The 22,821-nt window shown below is 48.3% G+C and overlaps 8 protein-coding genes across 8 annotated transcripts; 4 read left to right on the forward strand and 4 right to left on the reverse strand.

Moving 5' to 3' along the window:
• Positions 1 to 277: 277 nt before the first annotated feature.
• On the forward strand, positions 278 to 1,479 carry BDV27DRAFT_143584 (N-terminal protein methyltransferase; the record flags this gene model as incomplete). Its single annotated transcript, XM_032070127.1, has 2 exons — positions 278 to 1,003; positions 1,405 to 1,479. 2 exons carry the CDS (start codon positions 278 to 280, stop codon positions 1,477 to 1,479), a joined length of 801 nt encoding a protein of 266 aa, XP_031929579.1.
• BDV27DRAFT_125211 (uncharacterized protein) lies at positions 1,374 to 3,416 on the reverse strand. Its single transcript, XM_032066276.1, has 7 exons — positions 3,193 to 3,416; positions 2,639 to 3,136; positions 2,450 to 2,568; positions 2,327 to 2,388; positions 2,239 to 2,264; positions 1,839 to 2,188; positions 1,374 to 1,773 (listed from the first exon to the last, which is right to left on the reverse strand). Exons 2-7 carry the CDS (start codon positions 2,814 to 2,816, stop codon positions 1,507 to 1,509), a joined length of 1,002 nt encoding a protein of 333 aa, XP_031929580.1. The 5' UTR covers positions 2,817 to 3,136; positions 3,193 to 3,416; the 3' UTR covers positions 1,374 to 1,506.
• Positions 3,396 to 4,063, reverse strand: BDV27DRAFT_125212 (uncharacterized protein). The gene has a single exon (XM_032066277.1). It carries the CDS (start codon positions 3,765 to 3,767, stop codon positions 3,552 to 3,554), a length of 216 nt encoding a protein of 71 aa, XP_031929581.1. The 5' UTR covers positions 3,768 to 4,063; the 3' UTR covers positions 3,396 to 3,551.
• A 176-nt stretch (positions 4,064 to 4,239) lies between these two features.
• BDV27DRAFT_155883 (putative TFIIIC transcription initiation factor complex subunits Tfc3) lies at positions 4,240 to 10,292 on the forward strand (the record flags this gene model as incomplete). The annotated part of the gene is made up of 4 exons (XM_032072228.1): positions 4,240 to 4,306; positions 4,506 to 5,599; positions 5,705 to 6,149; positions 6,208 to 10,292. The coding sequence occupies 4 exons, from the start codon at positions 4,240 to 4,242 to the stop codon at positions 10,290 to 10,292; spliced, it is 5,691 nt and encodes a 1,896-aa protein (XP_031929582.1).
• Positions 10,293 to 12,759: 2,467 nt separating this feature from the next.
• On the forward strand, positions 12,760 to 14,206 carry BDV27DRAFT_143587 (uncharacterized protein; the record flags this gene model as incomplete). Its single annotated transcript, XM_032070128.1, has 6 exons — positions 12,760 to 12,946; positions 13,093 to 13,097; positions 13,158 to 13,225; positions 13,292 to 13,651; positions 13,722 to 13,823; positions 13,879 to 14,206. 6 exons carry the CDS (start codon positions 12,760 to 12,762, stop codon positions 14,204 to 14,206), a joined length of 1,050 nt encoding a protein of 349 aa, XP_031929583.1.
• Positions 14,207 to 15,025: 819 nt separating this feature from the next.
• BDV27DRAFT_155885 (uncharacterized protein) lies at positions 15,026 to 15,526 on the reverse strand (the record flags this gene model as incomplete). The annotated part of the gene is made up of 1 exon (XM_032072229.1): positions 15,026 to 15,526. One exon carries the CDS (start codon positions 15,524 to 15,526, stop codon positions 15,026 to 15,028), a length of 501 nt encoding a protein of 166 aa, XP_031929584.1.
• A 532-nt stretch (positions 15,527 to 16,058) lies between these two features.
• Positions 16,059 to 17,821, reverse strand: BDV27DRAFT_143588 (MFS transporter; the record flags this gene model as incomplete). Its single annotated transcript, XM_032070129.1, has 2 exons — positions 16,059 to 16,622; positions 16,694 to 17,821. The coding sequence occupies 2 exons, from the start codon at positions 17,819 to 17,821 to the stop codon at positions 16,059 to 16,061; spliced, it is 1,692 nt and encodes a 563-aa protein (XP_031929585.1).
• A 509-nt stretch (positions 17,822 to 18,330) lies between these two features.
• Positions 18,331 to 21,030, forward strand: BDV27DRAFT_170880 (transcription factor domain-containing protein; the record flags this gene model as incomplete). Its single annotated transcript, XM_032075440.1, has 6 exons — positions 18,331 to 18,418; positions 18,502 to 18,637; positions 18,745 to 19,133; positions 19,198 to 20,182; positions 20,237 to 20,652; positions 20,726 to 21,030. 6 exons carry the CDS (start codon positions 18,331 to 18,333, stop codon positions 21,028 to 21,030), a joined length of 2,319 nt encoding a protein of 772 aa, XP_031929586.1.
• Between the last annotated feature and the right edge of the window lie 1,791 nt (positions 21,031 to 22,821).

A 22,821-nucleotide genomic window follows, 5' to 3' on the forward strand; every position in this document is an offset into this window, starting at 1 on the left:
GCCCATTCTGTGAAGGCGAGATGTTCTTCACCCGGCGATTCGTCCATCTCTGCTGCTGATTCTTCTACTGCTTGAGAATGTTGATATGTCTTGGTAGACTCGTCGTGAATGTATGTTGACAGTAACTGCCTCGATTCTGGCCAATCACAGTGTACAGTTTCCCGGAATAGATTACATAAGCCGACGGAAATTCCGTGATTTCTCATCAAAAAATCTCCAAGGGTACTGAGAAGCTACATTCACGGCAGAGGAACTCGTTTAGTGACAAGCCGTCGCGATGGCTTCTGAACCAGTCGCATCGGGGCCCGGCGAGGCCAACTCGGAGAAACCCGCGATGATAACCCCAGATTCTAAGATCGACCATGCCGCTTCCATCCGATACTGGAACAGCGTCGCTGCCAACTCCAATACCATGCTGGGTATGCTGGGGAGTTACCCATGGTATACACGCATTGATCTACGCGGTTCGAAAAGCTTTCTTTCTAAGGTCCGACGATTGGTGCCCGGTTGCACCACCGAAGGGAAATTGAAGCTGGGAGCTGACTGCGGTGCGGGGGTGGGGCGCGTAACGGAGGGGTTCCTCAAGGACGTATGCGAAACTGTGGACGCAGTCGAGCCGGTCGAGAAATTCACCCAGGTGATACGTGACAGCGCTCTGAAGCGCTCTGGTGTCGTGGGCGATATTTATACCGTCGGGTTGGAGGGGTGGTATCCAGAGAAGAAATATGACCTAATCTGGACTCAATTCTGCGTCGGACATTTAACGGATGTCCAGTTGGCCGAGTACTTTGTGCGGTGTCGCGAATCTTTGACAGAGACGGGAATTGTGATAGTCAAGGAGAATCAATCGACTGATCCCAATGGAAATGATATGTATGATGACGAGGATAGTAGCGTGACAAGGACGGATGAGAAGTTCAAAGAGATTTTCAAGCAGGCCGGGTTGATTGTTGTCACGTCTGAATTGCAGCTCGGATTCCCGAAGAATTTCAAGCTGCTTCCTGTGAGGTTCTATGCTCTGCGGCCGAAGAGTTGAACTCACTTTCCAGCATTGTGATGGGCCTCTTAAACCCAGGGGTTAGATATTGGAGTCTCTGGATATAGCCAACGGTTTTGCAAAGCGGGCGAACCAGTGCGATGTCTGGTAACCTTAGTTCCTTGCTTGGTATCCCTATTTGCTAATGCCAAGCTCATGCGCGTGGGCATCCGGCGCGTTCTGATGCCCTGCGGAACCATCCGCCGCTTTGGACCCGGCTGATATTCGATGTGACTGACTCCTTAACCGTTCATGATACGACGGATTCTGACGGGAGTGGTCATGTCAAGATTGGCTAGCAGCCTCATTATCAACTAGACGCAAACATTGGGCAAAAATATACATTGACCTGAATACATTAGAGCTAGGGTATCTATATAGAATACATTGGATACATGTGGGATTTAAAGCATATCGTCGTTAACCTTGCTGTTCACAACTAGCGCCTTTTTGTCACGCAAAATATTGAATCATACGTTGGAATGGCCGTCAGACGGGGTAGATTGCGTCGAGGGCTGTTCCTTGTTTTTCTCGCGGCCCCAAGGCCACAGATGTTCGTGTATCGACTCGAGTCGAGTCCGATCAGCCGGCGCGCTAATATCATCCGTATAGGGAATGCCTCCTTGGCCGCGGTTTTCAGCCCATGCTTTCTTCTCGCGACGAAGATCACTTTGGACCCACGGGATGGTGATGAGCGTCCAGACGCCGGCCCAAACGAATGGTAAGGACCATCCAAGCTATGAAGAAAATGTTCGTCAGCTTTCCATATAATAAACCGCCAACAGCGGAATGGGCGATTTACCGTGTACGCAACAGGCTTTGGTGTCGTAAAGACAATTGCAGTGATGACAGCAGCGAAAACAATAGAGCCCCCGGCCCAGAAACAGTTCATTTGAAAGAGCATCCGGCGGAAGTATGGGCTGGAAAGATACCGGACTCGAAGCGCATACCGGTATTTCTGGCCCCCGCCCCCATCCACTGCTACCACATCTTCGATCATAACATAGAGAGCCGTGGGCATCGTAGAGCCCTTTGGGGTCGAGGAAATCCGGAAAGGGGCCTTGAACCCTAGCACACGGAGAACATCGAGGGCCAAGTAGACACCACCGAAGTAAAACATGACGCTCGGGAGGACCATAGCTACTAGTCTCACTATAGATATGTAAGTATGGGTGAGCGCAATAAACGGTAGGGGACGTTACCATAGGGTTCCTCCTGGACCGTTCCTCTGGTTTCTTGTTAGTATACAAAACAGCAAGCATCCGAACAGTGAAAGCTTCCAAAACTTACACAATAAGTTCAACGGCGAGGATCAACCAGACAATGGTGAAATTAATATGGAAGAAGTCCAGCTGCGAATGGAATGTCAGTTCCCGATATATTCTACCCTCGGGGTATTTTGATCAAGCCTACCCATGATTTCCGTGCATTCAACGGCCGAGCGCGAGAATCCTTTCGGAATAAGTTGTAGAGCCGGTAGAAGTATTCAAATACAGAAATTCCTCCTAATGCAGCTGTCACAATGGTAAAAACTAATTGCACGAGTTGGTTAGCACGTATGCCATGTCTGTGTATACAGTAAACACTATGCAAGGGACATACCTAAATTATGCGACAGGTTTGTGCCATACCACAGACCGAAGTAGAGTGCCACAGGTTGAGCGAGGGTGTCAAAAACGAAAAATATCCAGAAAAATGCGATTGACTTCTTTCGTGTCCGTAGTGAGTAAGGGAGCGGCGGAGGTTCTAAAGGGTTGGTACTGGCGGTTCCTTCTTCCATCGCTATATCCCTAGCGATGGTGAGGATATACGGAGATTAATTGGGGTTCGGCAAGTATTGTTGCTGAACGAGATCAATGAAAGGGAGATTGTCATGCAACGAGATTCATGGTGTGATCGAAGAATGGTAGAAATGATACGAGTGTGAGTGGCGAGGAACGGGGCTGAGTATTGCCGCTGTCCATGCGCGTTGGGATTGGTGATAGTTTTATTTGGGATGCAACCAATTTATTGAGTGCATCAAAATGGTAGAAGATTGTTCAAGGTCGAGAAAGAGAAAAAGAACCGGAAACGCATGGAGTTATTTCTTTTTCGGTCTGGCTGTAAAGTATTAGACTTTTTTCCGCATTTTGGGTTGAACAATCAAGGTGCCTGACGTAACCGGGACCCCGTGATGTCATTTGACATCGGTATGAGAATACAAAGTGTATGTTTGGTTAATGAGTTAAATGTCCAAGGCGGTATGCCGAGGAACAACATCATCAACAACAAGCATCTCTGATTACCTTTCCCTCCGACAAATAACCATAAAATACCTTACACTGTTCATACCTGCCTGATCATCGGAGTGCTTAAGATATTATTTTCCGTAGGATCAAAAATTCGAAGAGAGTTTTGGATATTATTGGTTCCGTATATTGTTATCGGCGGTTGATTGTCGCCGAACTTCCGATGACAGTGCCGATTCAAAAAGTATCTACTTGTATATACCTGAGTTCGAGAATTGATCGACTTGTCAAGGATATGTTCGGATGAATCGATGTAGCAGACCGAAATCTGTTATCACTATTGAACCAGGCACGAGTCGAATAAATATCCTAAAATTCTTTGCTTTTCGGTTTGTTGAATTGCTCGTTCTGCAGAAATTCAGGTAAAAGTTGGAACTTGGATAAGGTATACGGCGAACCCGGTCTAGCCGGCCGATCAGCGACGATCCATTCGAATGATGCATTAGGTGCGTTATGCCGAGAAATCGAATGCTGTATGACTAATTATGATAGTATATTGTGCAGCGAATTCAAGTAACACTGATGGTGTATCCTGAACTGCCTTGGATTGGTGGACAGCTGGTGAATTCTTATCTTTTTAGCCCTTCTCGTTTAGTTTGAAGGGACTGAGAGGTGCTACTATCATATTTTAACCTCATTCGGAAATGAATGAATTATATCACCTGGTGCCTGAGAACCATGGCATACATCACGTGCTGAAAGACCCGCCACCCCCACCAATTTGCTGCACACAATTTTCGCTCTACGGCGATGGTTCGAATCTCGCGCTCAACGTGTCAAAGGCTTGTCAAATTTCTTTTTTCGACGGAGAGATTATCGCCCAGGTGATGAGTTGAGATCCAATGGGGACTCGACAAAATTTTTTATCCCACCCCTTCCCTTACCTATTGGCCGCGATTAAGCCATGTAAATAGGATGGCCCCTAGTCTACGAGAACTGATTGATTTTCTCCTGGCAGAGATTGCCCTCTGCGGTGATCAAGGTCAGTTTGTGGTCTTTCTTTGTGTTATTGTTGCGAGGGTCCACTACTGCAGCACCGACTCTAATTTTGGCAATTTGATATCCAAACCCCTGCATCCTCCTTCTGCTGGCGCTTGGATCAAAACTCTCTTTTTATTTTCAAATTTAAATAACACAATTGGATGTACCATCAGAAGTATAAGCAGACTAACATACTCCAGGCGCTTCTCCTTCCGATATCTTGACGTTCATCAATACTTTCTATGCCAAGGCTGCACAGGATGCATCCACCCGCAGCCATGTTGTCGACCGCAGATTCCAGGAGAAAGTCTGGTCGTGGTTAGCAAGAAACCCTGAAGTTTCTATTGGCGAAAATAGAGAATGCAATGCTCTGAGTCTTAGTGATGTAGAACGCCGTGTTAATGATGCACCCGGCTCTGAGCATACTGCCCAACACCCAATCCGTGTTTTTGTCTCAAAGGAGAGGACATGGCTTGCCATCACAGGCCATGAACCGGACGAGAACAAACTTCTTGCTACAGAATTTGCTCTACTATCTATCATCGCATCGCGCAAGTCAAATGGTATTGCTCAAACTGAATTGGTGAAACTGAGCGGCCAAGACAAGCGCTCAGTCCCCAAGCGAACTGACCAACTGCAGCAAAAAGGCTACATTGAGAAGAGGGCTATCCAGATCAAATCAACCCGAACTAGTCTTTGCACCCTACGTAAATTTATGCAAACAGAGCAATCATCTACAGAAGTGACAAAAAATCAATCCTCGGGGCAACCACAAGTGATCGACTATAAGGAATTCAGCAAGCAGCTTTTCAGTATCCTTCGGGAGCATGAGATCATTTCCCGTGTCGATCTTAAGAAAATCCTCGGCTTTGCCGATAGATGGCGGTGGCGTATCCTCTCTCGTGCTCTGCGGAAATTTGAACGCATAGGTGTCTTAAAGCGTGTCAAGGCCATGTCGCAGTTTTCTGAGAATGATAAACATTATTTTGCTTGCGTGAAGCTTATACGAGAACCGACTGAAAAGGATTTGGAGCTGTTCCATGAATTCAGTCGAGGCATCTCAACTAATCTGGAGCAGGATGATAATGCGGAACTTGATGAAGATGTAGAGCCCACTGATGCGACCAGGGAATCTCCTCTGCTGAATAATGGTGAAACGCTCAATGTGATGAAAAGAGAAGAGGATACAGATGAAGCTGGTCGGATTCTTCCTCTCTGGACTCCAGACCAGACAATCCACAACCTGATTCTTGACGTTGTTGAAAATGCGGGGACTGAGGGTATTATGAACCAGGTGCGTTAGATTGAAGAAACAAAAGGAAAAAAAAAAAAAAAAAAAGAAAAGAAAAAAGGAACTACCTGTCATCACTGAAGGAATGTAATCTGACCTACCCTCCAGCAAATCATCAGGAAATGCTTTGGTGGTTTCTACCGTCGCCCACTGGAGAACACAATGAGTCGCCTGGTAGAATGTTGGCAGCTATCACAACCGTTGCACCTACGCCACTTGGCTATTGTACGAGACACGGTACTCAACCGCACTATAACCCAGTATAACCATTTCACCGCAACAAACTTTGCAAAGCTTGTTGAGGCGGGCGAGTCAGCCTGGGAAGCTGTTGAATTCACCCCGAAAAATCCGAAGGTGGACAAGATTCGTGCGCCACCTGTTGACGCACTGCCCGAGCTGGACGAGTATGGACTACCCGTGGCTGTCCCTGCGAAAGAGCTCGTGAAAAACGGCGATGTTTCTCTTCTGGAATGCATAGTGGCAGTGGACCCGTCAAGCTACAATGCCACCAACACTGACGCCGCAGCAATTCGACTTAAAGATGGAACATACGGTGGGTTGCTCTAAACCTGACGAACGATGTTGTTATCTAAAGCACTAACAATTCTTAGCACTCCACTGTGGGCAAACCAAAGCGCCAGCGGGAAGTAGAAAGCTTGCTGCAGGTTCTGACATAGTAACCCCGATCAGACCGAAAAGAGCACGTCTAGATGTATCAGATTCAGAGATGGGCGATAGCGCCCTAGGAAGCCCTGTCTCGACTATTAAACGTCGAAAAGGACCAAGGGATGAGTCTGAAAAGTTCCAAGGAATGTCTGAGATCGAGAAGCTTAGAGCTCTTGGTTTGGATGAGACTTGGACGGAGTACAGCGCTCTGTTGATTAAACGTCCGAATTCTGGAGTTTATGTCACACCACGTGGAAGGCGAAGACCAACTGGTAAAAGACAAGGTCGTCCAAGGATCAGTCGGATTGCTGTATTCAAGTCCCCGAAGCTTTTGTCTTTTCCCTGGTTTACTGAAGAGGCTGAAACAGGCGGCCAAGGCGGCGGATCACAACAGCACTCTCGGGAACAGACTGTCGAAGAGACTGTCGAAGAAACACCTGTTCCCACACCTGCCACGACGGGCAAGGCCATGGATGCACCTGAAGATATGAATGCCACACCTTCCCGAGGTATAAAAAGACACTCAAGGCAGCCCACATCTAAACTTGGACCTAGCCCAGCGACTATGCGCACTGCAAAACAGCGACGCATTACCGACTTTACTACTAAGTCTAATAATGTTCCTATGACATATACCGAAAATGCCGAGGGCGCTCCAGTTGGAGACCCGACACAGGATAAGTCTGACGTTGGCAACGATGATAAAACCCAAGGAAAGCAATTGAAACGGAAGAGGGCTGAGTCACCAAGCCAAACTAGCCAAGGTGTTATAACTGAGAAAAGTCTAAGAGAGAGCAACGTTCATGCGACACAGGTCCTAGAGACACCGTCCAAGAAGCCTCGCGAAGCAGTCCGAAATGAGGGAAACAAAGACGCTACAGGCGCTAAAGACAACCCCCCAGCAGATCAAGCGTCTGTTAGCGACTTAAATGGCTCTACACCAATGGAGACAGAGGAAAGTACTGCCGAGACAGATAGAACTGCAATGAACATGACACCGGCATCTCAGGCTGTTCTAGAGAGTAATCATGGCCAAGAAGTCAACGCCAATCCCTTGGAGCACCCCAAGGATGCCAATGGTTTGAGCGGAGCCCCGATAAATATGGAAGCACTGGCTGAGAACAGCAAATCAAGAGAAAATGTGAAGGAAAAGAAAGGGTCTGTCGGTTTCATTCGGCGAAAGATCATCTTGGACATCGTCGAAAAAGCTGGCGGGGCATTCCCCATGGGAACTGAGATCTGGTACCCATTCGCGACTGCGTGGAGGAAGACAAAGTACAAAGAAACCCCCGACCTTCGTACGATCAAAGCAACTGTGAAACACATAATTGATGCTGGAAAGCTTCGCCAATTAACCTTTAGTGGCAAGGATAACAAAGGGGTCATGGTAACAAAGAATATCATAATCAAACCTGACATGCGGCCGGATGACCCTCTGGTTATGGATATGCAGAAAAAGATGCTGGCTGCAGGCTCCCGCCATTACATTCCAGATAATGTCGACTACGATCCCGAAATGACGAAGACTGGCGCAAGGAGAGTTACTTTTGGAAAAGATGGCAGAGACCCCAACACGTATTCCAAACTTCCTGTCGAGTCAGCGCTCACAGTACAATTGCAGTATAAACCAGGCTTTGTTGTAGCCCAGGAGAAGAGGAAGGGTCTGAGCGTTCAGAGGCGACTGCTGCAGAGGATTGGGGAAGGGAAAGAAAATCATTCAAAAGTGGTTCGACTCTTGTCACTCCAGCGACCGGTGGCACAAGACTCTGCTATTCCTGGAATGACTGCTGCTGCAAGACCTGATCAAATAGCCAACCAAGGTAGAAAGCGGATCAAAGCGGGACGTCGATCTTCTGTACTTCAAGCGCAGGACGGCTCGACCGCCGAAGGTGGCCGGAGAATGAAACGCCTTTGGATTCCCATATCGTCTATGGCTCCATACGCGATGCTGATGAACTCAAGGCAGACGTTCAATGCAAATACAGGAACCTTTTCAACAGACGGAGGCCTTGCTGCTCTGCGGGCTGCAAGGCATGACCAGAAGAAGAAAGTGCGCGAGTCACCGCGTGCTCTTGAGACCTTCAGCGACAAAACACCCGAGCTGCCTCATTCACTTGACGACTTGTTTAGCCAGACACGGCGACGCACTGTTGACTATTCCGAAAGTGCAGACCCCCGATCGAACCGGTTCTTTTATGATACGAATGTGATTATGCGATGGGAACTTCAAAACGAAGGACTGCTTGACAAGAAGAGCGCAGACCTTTGGTACATCAACCAGACTGTGCAGGATAGTTTTGATAGCGCTCCAATGCAGGGTGACATACGGTTTGACATTGATGAACCGGAGCTTCCAACGCGCCCCCCGCTAGAGCCGAGGGTTACTAGACAAAGGGGGCGCCAATCCGATTTGCCTGCGCAGCCTGGCACTTTTGGCGCAATGACGCTTCTCGAACCTAACCGAATCCCGATATCTCGGACAATGGCCCCTGGAATAGCACGGAACCGTCGCTTGGAGAAGCTCACTGCATCAATGGCAGCTGGCGATGAGTTCGATACAACATTACAACCCACTGGGTCTCGAGCGCCTGCTCGCCGGAATCGCACTGGTTATCAATTGCCGCACTTGCTGACTCAAAGGATCATGGTTGCGATTGTTGTCGTTCGTGCCTTAGCTGGGGGTTATGAAGGTAAGGTCGTCGACTGGGCGCTCTTTTCTAGCAGCTTTCCGGCCCATGATCCGCTTTTCATCCAAGCAAAAGGGAAGTATGTGTTAAGCAAGAACCGGCTCCAGTTGGCGAAAATGCAGAGCGACTTCCAAGAGCGTTATCTTGAAGCATACGCCAATGGCCAAGTTCCTCCGATCAATTACGATGATCTCGAGGGGTATGATTGGGAATGGATTGTCGACTGGGCCAACGCACAGCTCGATGTCCCCAAGTCCGAAAAGCTTCTTCCGGACCTCCCTGCTACAAGAGAGCAATTCGACAGTGTATTTGAGATTCGCGAGGAACCGCCGAGCACTCTGGATGATATCTATCAGACCACTCAGCCATTGACCATCAATCGCAAGCGTAACCTTTTCGCGAGCGTTCCATTCGCTCTCCCTCTGATCGATAAACACAAGTCGCCTACCCCTCGGAAGCAGGATCTTTCTCGCTTGGAAGTGGTCAAATCATGGATTCGGGCCAATGTCGTTACTCCCGAAGAGGCATACAGACCCGCTGAGGCACGGCAAGCACTATCATACATGGGCAATTTTATAGATAGCGCCATCGATTCGTTGGTAACAGAGAGGATCATATCAATGGGTAACAGGGGCAGGATCACGCCGGGCCGCAACTTCGACATCACAGATCACTTCCTCCAGGCATTGGGACGCAAGCGATTGATTGAAAGCACCCAGCTCCGACGGGCAGCCAGATTCAAAACGCATATGCTCGACCCAGCACTACAATCCGAAGGCAAATTTGAGATTAAATATCATGCCGAAGACGGCGACATACTAGCAATGATCAACCTAGTGGCCGCGCGCAGAGTCATCTTGAGACCGCGGGATCCTCCACGCGATAAATACGGGTTGACAGAGGGTGGCTACCTGACCAGACAAATAGACAAGGATAAGCTCCGCTTCGGAGTTGAGCTGTACCCAGTTGAAGAAAACTACGTGTACGGGAACCCGATTGAGAAGGAACTCAACGATGTTCCGGCGCCCTGTCCGCCCCGAGCCACGAACAACGGGGTGGCCTGGGTACCAGAAAAAATCCCTATATGGTGCGATATTCACGGTGGCTTCATCAAGCTACTGTGGGATTTGGCTGTTGCGGCAGTAGCGGGTTGTGTTGCCAACAGACCGGGGCTTAGCGCCGCGAGCATTGCCAGCATGATCAAACCTACGATGGGAGCATGGGAAATCGAGCTCCTGCTGAAATGGATGACAGAGATCGGGGTCATGCGAAAGGAAGGCCCAAATGGCGAAAAGGAAGCTGGATGGATACTCCAAGAATGGTGGTGGATGATCCTACGCTAGTTAACCTCATTTATCCCTCTATATTTGAAGATGTACTTACTGTACTATATTCTTCGTCACTTAACCATGAAGATTTATTATACACCCACACCATGTGCCCTATCGCCTAATAATACACGCCACCCGTGCAACATCCCAAATCGGAACCACTGCACCACATTTCCAAGCCCCAAACCTTACACTGGCGCAGAGGATAGGAAAAGATGCCTTACACGCAGCCCTAAACCGTTATTCAGGGCGACATCCCCATCCAACCACCCGCCCTTATTCGTACTTTTCCTATATATACTTTTCCTTTGAGTTTCATCCTACTCTAGCCTTCAAAGTTTGGGCAAAGGAGCACAGCATTTCCTGGGTTGCACCGGGGGCGACCTAGAGCGGACCGTGCTCTAGGGCAACGTAGCACTGATGTATTGGGACACGGTCACTAGGCCGGAGATGGTATGTCGTTCGCGTTATTTAATATCGTTGTTATACTGTTGAGGCTGGGAACTTAGCACAGACCCCAAGAAAATCCAGTAAGGGCATCGAAAATAACTGCCTTGTTATTACAAGCTTACTACTAATCTCGGTTGGGACTGGGTATAGTAGCCGTTCACCTAGTGTATTCTTTCCATTAATACAGACGAATCAGTTATTTAAGATTATTTACACATTGTGTATGAATGGATACTTGTGTTGGTGGCTGAGACGGACGAAAGTTCCACGGAGGTGGAGTGGTGTCTCGAATGTGTAGATGAATCGGCGGAGGCGCATCCACCATGTGGTTCGTGGTCGGGGGCGGTTACGAGGTGGCATTCTGTTTTCCCCTGGATGATTGGTCTATTTGGGGTTGGAAAGACGGTAGATTTTCAAGATGAGATCGATTTTATCAATTGATGTGGTGGCAGGGTTGGCGCTATTCCCAATTCGGATGCTACAGTCAACTTCCTTCCTTGAACCTCGGACTTGATATGCCCAATAGCGAAAAGTACTTTGAAAATTGGTTACCTGTATCACTTTTTGGTAATTGAAAGGAATATTCTTTCAAGGAAGCCGATCAGATGCTACGTGCAAAGGTCAAGAAGCCACTGGAGTGAAAGAAACAAACCCCAGACGCGTGGGCGCAAAACTTGACCAAAACTGCCTAACATGCAGCGTTTGTGGCGGTGTAGGAGGACGTTGGAGCTGGATGAATATTATGCTAGTTTGATGCCTCGCACTACCTTTGACTCTGCGTCTTCAGCCTGATACAAAGCCCGAATATACTGCTGAGTTAACACCCGCAGATCCGGAACCCTAGTTCATGATGATCAAGCTGTCTGAGACTCACGACCTTCTTCGGATGAAAAGCGCATCCTCCATCGGTTGGTCGACTTCAGAATGTGATAATTATCCGGAATTAAACATGACGTGCAGCACTTTCTTTGTTGACTCGGGTGAGTTTGCCTGGAGTCCTGAGCGTATGAAGATCACATTCGCATAGCCAGTAAAAGGGAGGAATGTTGGAATTTCAGGTATTATGTTTCATCCTATCATATGATTATGACCGATTATTTCAATGTATACCTCGGTATGTAGAATGATGTTTGATAGTGAAATAGTACTGGACTGATTTTGGTATCTTATAATCACGATACGTATGGCCACAATGCATTTACTTAGATAGACTAGCTGCACAAAGTATGCGAGGTAGATCGGTTGTCAAACACCAGCAGACAGACATCTCACACGAGTTTCCTAGTCGATTGTAGTACTGTTAGTCTGTTGCACCTGCCTAGTCTGTAGCCATGAGTAACGGTCTCAATTTTGTGAACACCTGTTTCTCCGGGCTCAGGCATAGAAACGGTCCAGACCACCGATTTGCCATTCGATATGATATCGAATAGGAATACGACCTATCGATGCCACCCCGGCTGTGTGTTTTGACAGAGCGTCTGGATGGTGTGACGGTCAGGTCTTTTGCGGAAGAGCATCCGCGATGGAACATTCATTCATTGTTGCCGTGCACTCCAATGTGTTTCATTCTTACACGGACCCCTGCCTTTTCCTAATGTGTTGCTTACTTCTCTTGGAAATGGCTTCTGCCTTGTGTTATAGAAATCGATATACTTAATACCCAACACTGACTTGGTACATCATCCGTAGCTATCCCATTTAGGGTAGCAAACCCCCCCCCTCCGTCCAAGCCCTAATATACTTCCCGCTATTCTCGTGGAATGTAATCCAATGCTCTCCACCAACAAAGTAAACAAAGAAGCCTGGGGAAAAAGTGACGAAATGAAGTGCCGGACTAGACATGAATCGGTGAATTGCCGTGGTAACTAGAAATCCGAAGACTGAGTTTGGACGATTGACATTTCTTTGTTCCGAGCGGCACCACTGCCTGCTACCAGTACTATATCAGAGAGAAATCCCCATTCATCGACCTGTACGTGAAGGCTCTCTTGTTTCATGCTTCAAGTCATGAAGCTATCTCACTTGATTCATGTCGACCCAGAAGGGTATCTTACCCCCTCCACCGGGGGTAGAGCCCAATTTTATCAACTCCCGGAACCAGCTTCAAGGCTGCATCCCTTTCATAACGTTTTACTTGACCTTTAACTCCATGGCTCTGGTGATGCGACTCTATACACGACGAGTTATCATACGAGCTTCGCTTGCGATCGATGACTGTAAGTTGCTTCTACCCATACACGGAAATAATATGACTGAATGGTGGTAGACCTCTGTATCATTGCTTATGTACGCATTTCTGTACATAATGGATCTTAAAGAGACTAAAAGTATAGAGAGCAGGTTCTATCTGTGTGCTTTGCAGCTACCGTTATCCATGGCATGTAGCCCCGAGCTTCCTTTCGCAACAGCGGCTAACTGGCCTCGCAGGTCGTGCCTTGGGAGTCGGACGTCACGTCTGGGATATCCCACGTAGCGCAGCTGCAGAGATCACGAAAGTAAGAACGAGCACCATAACAAAGAATTAATCGCCTCTAATAACGAGACTAGACTACCTTCCATAGCTTCATTTCATATATCCTCTGTCTAGCGTTTTCCAAACTCACCATCCTCTGCTTCTACTACCGCCTCTTCTCCTCCCGGGCCAGCTTAAAAGTCCTAATTATCATCGGCATCGTTTTTGAAGCAAGTGGAACCCTTGCCTTGGTGGCTGTCGCTCACTACACCTTCACACCATTTGAGAAATTCGGGGATCCGGCAGTCAAGCCAAACATCCCGCGAATAGTCCCCATTTTCTTCTCAGGGCTACTCGCCATGACCACAGATATATACGTCCTTGTACTACCCATACCATCGGTATTAAGATTGAAGGTACCTCCACTGCAGAAGTTGAAAGCTCTAGCCATCATTGTTCTAGGAGCTAGGTGCGTGATTTCACCTCTTTGGCCTCAGCTCTTCGATCTCAATTCCAGGACACAGCTAACGGATACACAGTGCATGCACCGCAAGCATCATACGTGTCGTTCATACCGCGAAAATGAAAGATCCTAACGTATTATGGAATGTAAAATTCGTTGGAGGCGTGGGATATTGGGCGTAAGTCTGTCTCCGCCAATGACTATATCAGACCTCCGACTTACAATTATTACAGTAGCGCGGTCGAATGTGACCATGCCCTCCTTTGCTCGTGTCTCCTCGTCCTCCCTGTCTTTATACAGCACCACTGGCCCAAAATGAGATCACTTTTAGGTAGGCTCCGGGGCAAAAAAGGTGACTCCAGCGTAGAGGGTTCTCCCTTACCGCGCACGCGCTCCTGGCCGGCCCAGGATCAGTGGAATGTTAATAAACTGGTCGACATCTATATCTTTGAGGAGATTAGACACTTGGAAAATCTGCCAAAGACGCATATTGCGATACATCCTAACCGCCAGTTGTCTTCGGCTGATATAGAGCAGGGAGAGCAATGTGAATATCGATAGCTGGTTTCGTGAACTCAGCTTCAGGCGTTTGGTGGGGTGGGACTTGGTGAAGTGGATTGGATTGATGGTGATATGCTGCCTGCTTTCGCTGCTTACAGTTGTATATGTGTATAAGCTACTGTGAATAAAAATTTTCAAGAACTGAAAATGGCCAGGTTGGACTTGAGAAAGACTTGGTTCCCTATGTACGTTATTTGATAAGCAGACGGATCACATACAGTGTGATGTATAAAAAGGCACGGGTCTCTACAAAGAGAACCAGCAATGAACGAAGAGCCGGTAAACTCAAGAAGAGACATGGCTGAATATTGGACAAAAGTTGATTAAGTATAGTACTTAGAGGTATATCCTGAATGAAGTATCCTAAGGAAAGCAGAAAACAGGTAGTCCGGGATCATCACACTCTTTTGTTTTGCATTGGAACTGTTAAGTCAAATACCCCACCCAGCCTGCAGATATACTGAACACCACTTTCTTTCTCCGCTTCTTTCAGCTGCGCCGAGTCTCGTAATGCCGATCTTGACACGAAATATCTTATAATTGGCTGATTGTATTTCTTGATCAAGCCATTGAATGAGCCGAGCTGAACAGTGGAGCCAACACTCATACATCGTCCTGCATCAGCATTTCCACATGTAGGGCACGATTTATGTTCAAACCCCTTCGGATTCCACTTCCGGTGATATATGCCATTGTTTATAACCCTCTGACTCTTCCAGAAGGACCCTATTAACAGACGAAATCGTAGATGTTAAACAGTAGAGATCCATCGACACACAGTCGAGGTCTAGACCCAAGGATATCAATACTTCAGTGCCCCTAGCTAACATATCCTCCTTGAAGACCTGGAGAAGGCTGCTGTCTAGCCATGATAGGCAATTCCAGAAACTCCGGAGACACATTGTCGTACTCCGCCCAGCCATTTCCCCCGTATTCATGCGGCTTCAGCTTGACAACAAAAGCATCTCCAGCAAAATTACGCACACCAAGAGGTCCCGGTGGAAAGTTCTTGTGTAGGGGTAGCTCGTCAAGATCAAATGAAAAGAAGACCATATACAACCCGTTACAGTTCGGAACCGGTTGGTTTTCTAGTGTGAATCTGTCTATGTCCCGCCATTTCCATGCTCGTGAAGTCTTCCAGAACTCTCGTAGATCTGGTACGTGGAATAAGAACGAGTCAGGCCCTTCACTTACCCCCTGCGATGTTGTATTGAGGGATACCAAGTGAGGTGATGAGCCGTCGGCTGGGAATCTGGCGCCTGTGATTGTAACTGACGGTGGCGTTGGACCGAAGAGGGATTCTTGAATGTAGGCCCACATGATGGCGAGGTGGGGTATTCCAATGGGTACTGATAGAGTCAGCGTGAACAGAAGAAGCCAAAAAAGCGGTGGCGGCCGGCAAACATACTGAAGAACAACGTACGAATTTGCTGCCTTCCACACAGGGAGAGTATGGTGGTTAACTAGAAAGAAGCTATTGAATTGTTGGAATATGCTAGTGGGGTAGCTTATGTAGGTCAATGTAATCCATAAGCGAGTCGAACATCACCGCCGAGCACGACCGCGTCCATTGTATCTGATGGAAGCTATTCAAACCCACCGAAAAACAGCAATTGATCGTTCCAATCATACATTCGAGCGGTTAGACCAACCCCCACCGTAAATAAAAAAAATATGAACTAATTGTGACCCGCCTCCTCGATCTTATCATGCATTTGGGTTCCGCCGCACATAAAAAAAAAAAAAAAAAGGACTATGATACACGTTCTAGTATTACTAAGAGAGCTACAACAACCCAAGAAAAGGGCAAATACGAAAGCTTTTATGTTCAACAAGACCGGCGTGAGCTGATTCAAACACTGGCAAACACACTTCGTGCTCTGAGCCGATCACCGAACCAGTACAAAATAAAGATCCCTGGAACAAGTCCGGCAGTGAGAGCCCCAAGGAGAGACACTCCCTTGTCGACCCCAAGGTTAGAGAATAGAGGTCGCGAGAAGAGGACCGCACCACCGGCCAAGGCTGATCGGACGAAATCGTTTCCAGCAAAGAGACTGGCCGAGTACTGCGGATACGCTAGAGGCAAATACAGGAAGACGCATTGGTACATGGTAATCAAGCCGCACGTATTGATGGCGACCCCTAGGCAGCTCACGGCCCAGTGGACATCAGATCGACTTGTCCACGCGAAGATGAACAACCCAACCGGCATCATTGGGGTAGAATATAGGGCCAAAAATAGCCGGTCCTCGGGCGTGGGCCAGATGCCAGCGCGGATCCGACGTTCCACGATGAAGTAGTTGTAGCTTATGTACCAGATTGCGGCGACCGCGGTGCCGGTTGTCACGCTAAGGAATGCTAGTCCCTCCTCCCCGAGGGAAAATCCGTATGCGGCTCGATATACGTATGGGAATGACTATATATCATGCGGTCAGGTTTCTGTTCCCCGCGAATGGAAGGCATTGGGGAATTGAGGGCGCGGGTTACCTCGAAGAAGCTATAGAAAATTGCATAACATAGAGAACTGTACACGTCCACGTACAGAATTACAGGGTCGAGACACATCAGTTCCCAAGGGCGCACCAGCGCTTCAAAGGCAATGTCGCGGACTTTCGTTTTCTTTTGATCCAACTCGCCCTGAGAATGGTACTTGTCGCTGTTCAGATGGGCACGGATTCTCTTGGCGCGACGATATAGGATAGTCGCGGCGCTTGTCTCTGGCAAGAAGAGAAGCATGAAGACACACACTGGACCAGCCAACCAGAGAACTTCCCATGAGGTCCACCGCCACCCTTTAACAACCACACTAAACCCCCCGATTATGGGTGCGACGGCGGGCCCGGTGGTCATTGAGAAGGCCCAAAACATCATGGCAAAGGGTAGCTTGGGCAGCGGGAACATGTCGCCCAGAGTGGCGCCGCCTGTCGCCAGGCAGGGTGAGCCAAAGAAACCAAGGAGAAAGCGGAGAACTAATAGGCCGGCGTAATTTTTGGTCATGGCTGTCGGCACGCAGAGAATGACGAAAATGATAAGCGATACAATATAAGGAGGATTGCGACCTACACTTGGGATCTCTGAAATGGGACTAAAGACCAAAGGGCCTACCCCGTAGCCGATGAGATAAAGAGCGAAGCCCAACCCAGAAACAATGTGGCTGACTCCAAATTCATCCCGGATCCCACCTTCGCTCGCGGCGAAGATAGCGCCACCCATGTAGACCGCAAAGGTATAGACGTAGATTTGGCATGCTGTGAGAAGCTTCTTCCATAAAGGCCAGTTCTGAGGATTCTCGAGATCATTGTGCGGTATCCAGTCGACAATGATTGCTTTTTCTTCCAGTTTCTCGTGATCCAATGGCTGACTGAAGGCATTGAATGGCTCAGTCGATTGTTCAGGGCGATCGACGCCTTGACCGGCTTTCTCTATATCATGGTGTTTGCTGTTGTTTGGACTCATAGAAGATCTATTTGGATAGCCAAAACCCTCCCCGCCTGAGCGCATCAACTGATCCTGTTGATAGGAAATCCATTGCTCGTCCCAAGGATGCCACTGAGTTGACGGCCAGATAAGATGTAACAGAGTATATAAAGTAGTATCTCTGAAAAGAGAGTCCATGTCTAAGAGAAGAGGAGGAGGCCGGAGGATCGAGGCCAAACAGGACAGTCTAGAAAGGCAAATATTCGGGAATGTCTGCAGATCGAGACGAAATGAATTCCTTAAGGGCCCCTAGTCTCAGCCCGAGGATAAATGCCATTTTAAATACTGGAAGAGGAATGGCGAAAAGCTCATATTGCGCTCTCCATTTGGCCTGGTGATCCACTGTCTAAGGTAGCAGCCACACTCCTGGCAAAGGGGCAAGAGGCAAAACAAAAGATCCCACTTCATTTTCGCGCGTCCTATTACTGAGGCGCTATTTCGCCCTCAACGTTTCTATGGCCGAATGTCGGTTGTAGTATAGGGTTGTAACTAATGCACGGTTCAAGTTTGATGATTAATCGAGCCCACCCCCACCCCCTGTTCTCATTTGCTCATATTCTATTCATGATACCGAGAATAGCCTTCTTTGGGAAATTATAATCTGGTGGATAGAGAAAGGAAACTCCGGTGCAGTGTTGCGTGGTGATATGGCCGACCGATCCCAATCACTTCGGTGTTCGATCTGCTCTCGCACATTTTCCCGCGTCGAGCATCTTCACCGTCATGCACGGACTCGTACGACTCATCCCTGCCCATACCATCTTCAGTGTCGATCAGCGGGAAAACACTTGACCGGTATAACTGATGTCTCTATGAAGATACTGGCGAAAGACCTTTCAAGTGTGGATGTGGTCTTTCATTCGCCCGACGTGATCTTCTCACGCGTCACCGACGTCTCAGACACCGCAACAGGCAAGATAACCCCGTCTACCGATTCAACAAGCGTCACAGTGGGTTTGATCTGATGTGTGCCGAGTGGGCAGTAGAAGTCCCGATGCAGAATCTTCTTTGCGCCAAACATGTAGTAGTTATACGCAAAGTGCAACGCAGGATATCCAAAGCCCGGAAAGCACCGACCCACCTCAATTCCTAGCCGTGTCCATGCCTCAGACTCCGTCAAGCTCGTTACCCAGTACCGCCAGGGTTGGAAACCCTCCCACGGACCTAATTGGAGTGGATCCTCTGCTTGATCCAGTTCAGGAATTCACGGAGTTTGTGGACACTATGGGTCTCAGTTCAGATTGGAACATGTTCGCAGTACCACAGATCGAGAACGATCTGCAGCTGACACCATTGACAATGGAGGGATTTCCTCTGCCTTCCATGGATACGAGCAGTCTAGGATCTCGGCAGTCTGAAGCACAATTGCTCAGTGCACCCCAGTTGCCAATATCCACGCCATATTCCCAAGACAAGGACGGAATCCTTGGCGTAGGTGAAGAGGAGCCGAGTATGTCTGCCACTTTCCCTGGGACAGATGGGACCAGTGACAGACGTGTGTTAATTTCTCACAGTGGCTTACATTGACACGGCAGAACAGTGGAATGTGACACCATCCCAACATGCACTCCTGCTCGAGAACATCGAACAGTTCCGTGCGGTGCTTCCAGAATTTGTGCTGCCCTCCCGTCATGCTCTGACTAGGTTCATCTCAGGATATTTTGAAGGTTTTCACAATCATCTGCCTTTTATACATCTGCCCACATTCAAGGTCGTTGAATGTGCCCCCGAATTTATATTATCGATTGCTGCGGTTGGGGCCCAGTACAGGTTTGAGAGCCACGTTGGCTTGTCCCTGTTTGATGCTGCGAAGGCTGTGTCCATGGAACAAGCACGCCGCCGAACCCGCAAGTACTCCGAGGAAGTGGTTGGCTCGAGGCTAGCAAACCCCTTGCACCCGAGACCTTCATACACCCTCAGTGAAAAGTCGAAGTGGGCCCGGTTGCAGACCGTTCGGGCCCTTTTGCTTCTGATCGTCTTCGCGACCTGGGATGATGACCCTGAATTGCTACGCGAAGCCATCGGATTCCAGACGGTTCTTGCGGGGTGCCTACGTGAGAGCACCTTCACCGAGCATACAAATATCACTACTGTTGGGAACTGGCACGAATGGGCGAGGATTGAAGGAGACCGCCGGATCAAGCTTGTGGTGTTTTGCTATCTAACTCTGCAGGCTATCGTGTACGACATCCCGCCCACTATTCTCAACGACGAAATTCAATTGCGGCTACCCTGCTCTTCCATTCAATGGAATGCCAAATCTGCCGGTGAATGGTCTCGAGCCGGGCGTTCGGCCGAAGACTGCCAGCCACTGTTCCAAGACGCCTTAGCATCTTTGTTAAGGAAACCATGCGAAATTCCCGCCTCGCAAACGTACTTCGCGTCGCCACTGGGAAACTTCGTTCTCATCCACGCGCTTCTGCAACGATTGTTCATGGTTCAGCAGTTGGCTGGAGCGGCACCTTCCGCTTGTATCGATGGTCTCCGGAGTCAGTTGGAGTAAGTGATTTTCATCTCTGGCCTTCGCTTTCGACACCAATATTAATGTGATAGATGTGCTCTTCATCGGTGGAAGCTTGGCTGGCAGCGCGCTCCTGAATCCAGCTTGGACCCCCACAACCCGAGTGGCCCCATTCCCTTCACGTCGACAGGCTTTCTGGCCCTAGCCTACGCCCGCTTGGTCTGCAATCTTGGTCCATATCGAGCGCTGAGCTCCCGTGATCCAACTCGTATTGCGGTGGCTCTCACCCAGCTCCCGCCCGTGGATCGTAATCTCCGCCTTATCCCGGCACTCCTTCATTCAGCCCATGCACTCAGCATACCGGTCAAGCTGGGAGTCGACTTTGTGGCCAAAAGTCAGCATTTCTTCTGGAGTGTTCAACAATGTGTTTGCAGTCTGGAATGTGCTGTGTTCCTCAGTCGGTGGCTATATCAGCTTGGATATTCCAAGGACCGTTATCCATTATGTGGTGAGTCGGCTCCCCGCAGTTCATAACTGAAACCCCTCGGCCTCCTACCTGCTAATCCTCATCTATGGGGTAGAAGGTGAACAACGTCTTTTGTTGTGGACTAGTGAAATTGTGTCTGAGACGTCCATACACCCCATGCGAGCCCGCACAGCAGCTGGCCCCTCTAACCCAGGCGGAGAGCTCGACCCTTTTCGGCTGGGACTATACGTTGTTCAAATCTGGGCGAGAATCTTCAAGGGTAATACGAGCTGGCGGTTAGTAAACATCCTCGGGGAAAGCCTGGACATTCTGGTGTCGATGATGGAAAATGGTTCAATATGGACCGAAGTGTCAGGCACTGATTCTGGAGATGACGGTTCCGTGGAACCGGATCAATGATGGACCATACTTTCTCAAGGCCCATTGGTACAGCTTATACCTTACTTTTTCAAGTCAATCACAACCCCAAAGTCAATCTTGGGCAGGGGAGCTTAGTAGAGCGGTAAATATCTACGGATGAGCTTAGCTGCCTCGTTATATCTGGTATAACGCCCAGTGTCTCCCTTGCGGTTCTTCGGAGGGTATCTCTGAGGCTAGTTGCTTCGGTAGAGCTGGAATCATAACCATTGTGGTTGCATTGTGGTTGATAGTTTCATTCCGCGGGTGAGGCTGACCAATATGATCCTAGAAAGCCTGTTGGTCTGGGCATGGCCGTTAATGATATTCAAGCAGGGGCAATTGAGTTGCACGTCAGAGTGGAATCTTATTAAAGTGACTAAAATTTTTGTCACGACCCTTTTACCGAATGCTCGGTAGACCTGGCTTAGACTTTTGTCGGGGTGACAGGCTGCATTGAATCAATTGTCTCAGAGAGATTTAAAAGGGGAGAAAAGGAAGACCATCGAAGACAAGGAACTCGTAGGCTCTAGTGGCATGGTGTAGCAGGTAGTTCCCAACAGTTTTCAATACTAGGCTAGAGCCCATAAATATAGTAGGATATCTCCAATCATATTGGATTTGGGGGACAGGTCTTGCAGATTTCAGACATATTCCGCTACATGCTTGGTCTTTTTGTACCAAACTTTACCATGGATTTGATGAAGGCCAAACCGTCAGACAAGTACCTAGTAAGTCTTGGGGTCTTGCGAACAAAACCCTATAGATCATTGAGCATCCCGCTTATATAACTAGGATATAGTAACATTACCAGCAAATTGCATTCAAGCCGAGCCACAAAAGGGCTTCCCCTACCATCGAATTTACTTCCAGTAAAAAAACCGTTGAAGAGGGTTTACCCATGTGTTTATCTGCCCAAAAGTCCGTATTGATGATCTATTTCCATCCGTGCTTTGCATGACCAACCGAGAAGGTTCAAGTCGGCCCAAAATGTAGTGGGGACATCCACGCCTAGTATTTATAGCATAAGGTGTCCCCTAGTCCAGGCTTATTACGTCTATGGCCTTCCTACCTTCGTGAATCGTAAATCATATTCCGACTCTCCCACTTAGTTGCATGCCGTGAATTGCTTAGCCTTGAGCTGCTAGGCCTGGCCAAACTTTACCGGGATTACCGGGTATTATCATTGGAAATAATGGGGTAGTTTTATTCCCTGGTAGAATTCACGAATCGTTGAGTGAGATTTGCGGTGAAGTCAATGGAGCAAGACGAGAAAGATTAAGCGACCAGGGGAGTTTGTGCAGAACAAGAACCACATACCATCTCAGCTCTCTTCTCACTGTCGAGGCTGGAAAGCCGCATTATCGTGTGAGGGAAGTTCTTTACACGAATGGATATAATTGGTATGAGCCTTTTGGATTCGTCGATCAATTAGCCCCCGTTAGTGGATCTGGTAAAACACTCTGGGCTTTCCATGTTATGTCTGTTTTTCCACTCTGGGCAATACCTATGTATCACCTTACTGAAAGAAACATCAATGCATTGGCTGATTTTCTCTGGCGTGAAGTAGAGCTTGCGCGTGCTAGAATACTGAGATAGCCACCCATGATTAGGGATATACGATACAATAGAATACCAATACTTCTATGAATGTAACAGGGCAGAACGACGAATGAACTATACCGCTATAACTTCACTATGCACAAATCCCTCTATAAGACCTCTCCATGCAGGACCCAACTTTGCTCACTACACCTTCCACCTAAGAGAGTATCAGTATAATAATCATCGACG

Source organism: Aspergillus caelatus, assembly GCF_009193585.1.
Source record: "Aspergillus caelatus strain CBS 763.97 unplaced genomic scaffold BDV27scaffold_50, whole genome shotgun sequence".
Taxonomy (NCBI): Eukaryota; Fungi; Ascomycota; class Eurotiomycetes; order Eurotiales; family Aspergillaceae; genus Aspergillus; species Aspergillus caelatus.

Excerpts from the sequence above, each read along its gene's own strand:
- BDV27DRAFT_125212 (XM_032066277.1), bottom strand. The coding sequence starts at position 3,767 with ATGCATCATTCGAATGGATCGTCGCTGATCGGCCGGCTAGACCGGGTT.
- BDV27DRAFT_125211 (XM_032066276.1), bottom strand. The coding sequence starts at position 2,816 with ATGGAAGAAGGAACCGCCAGTACCAACCCTTTAGAACCTCCGCCGCTC. Across the intron at positions 2,389-2,449 it reads TGAATGCACGGAAATCATGG|CTGGACTTCTTCCATATTAA; the intron begins GTAGGCTTGATC and ends TTCCATTCGCAG. Across the intron at positions 2,189-2,238 it reads GGTCCAGGAGGAACCCTATG|TGAGACTAGTAGCTATGGTC; the intron begins GTAACGTCCCCT and ends ACATATCTATAG.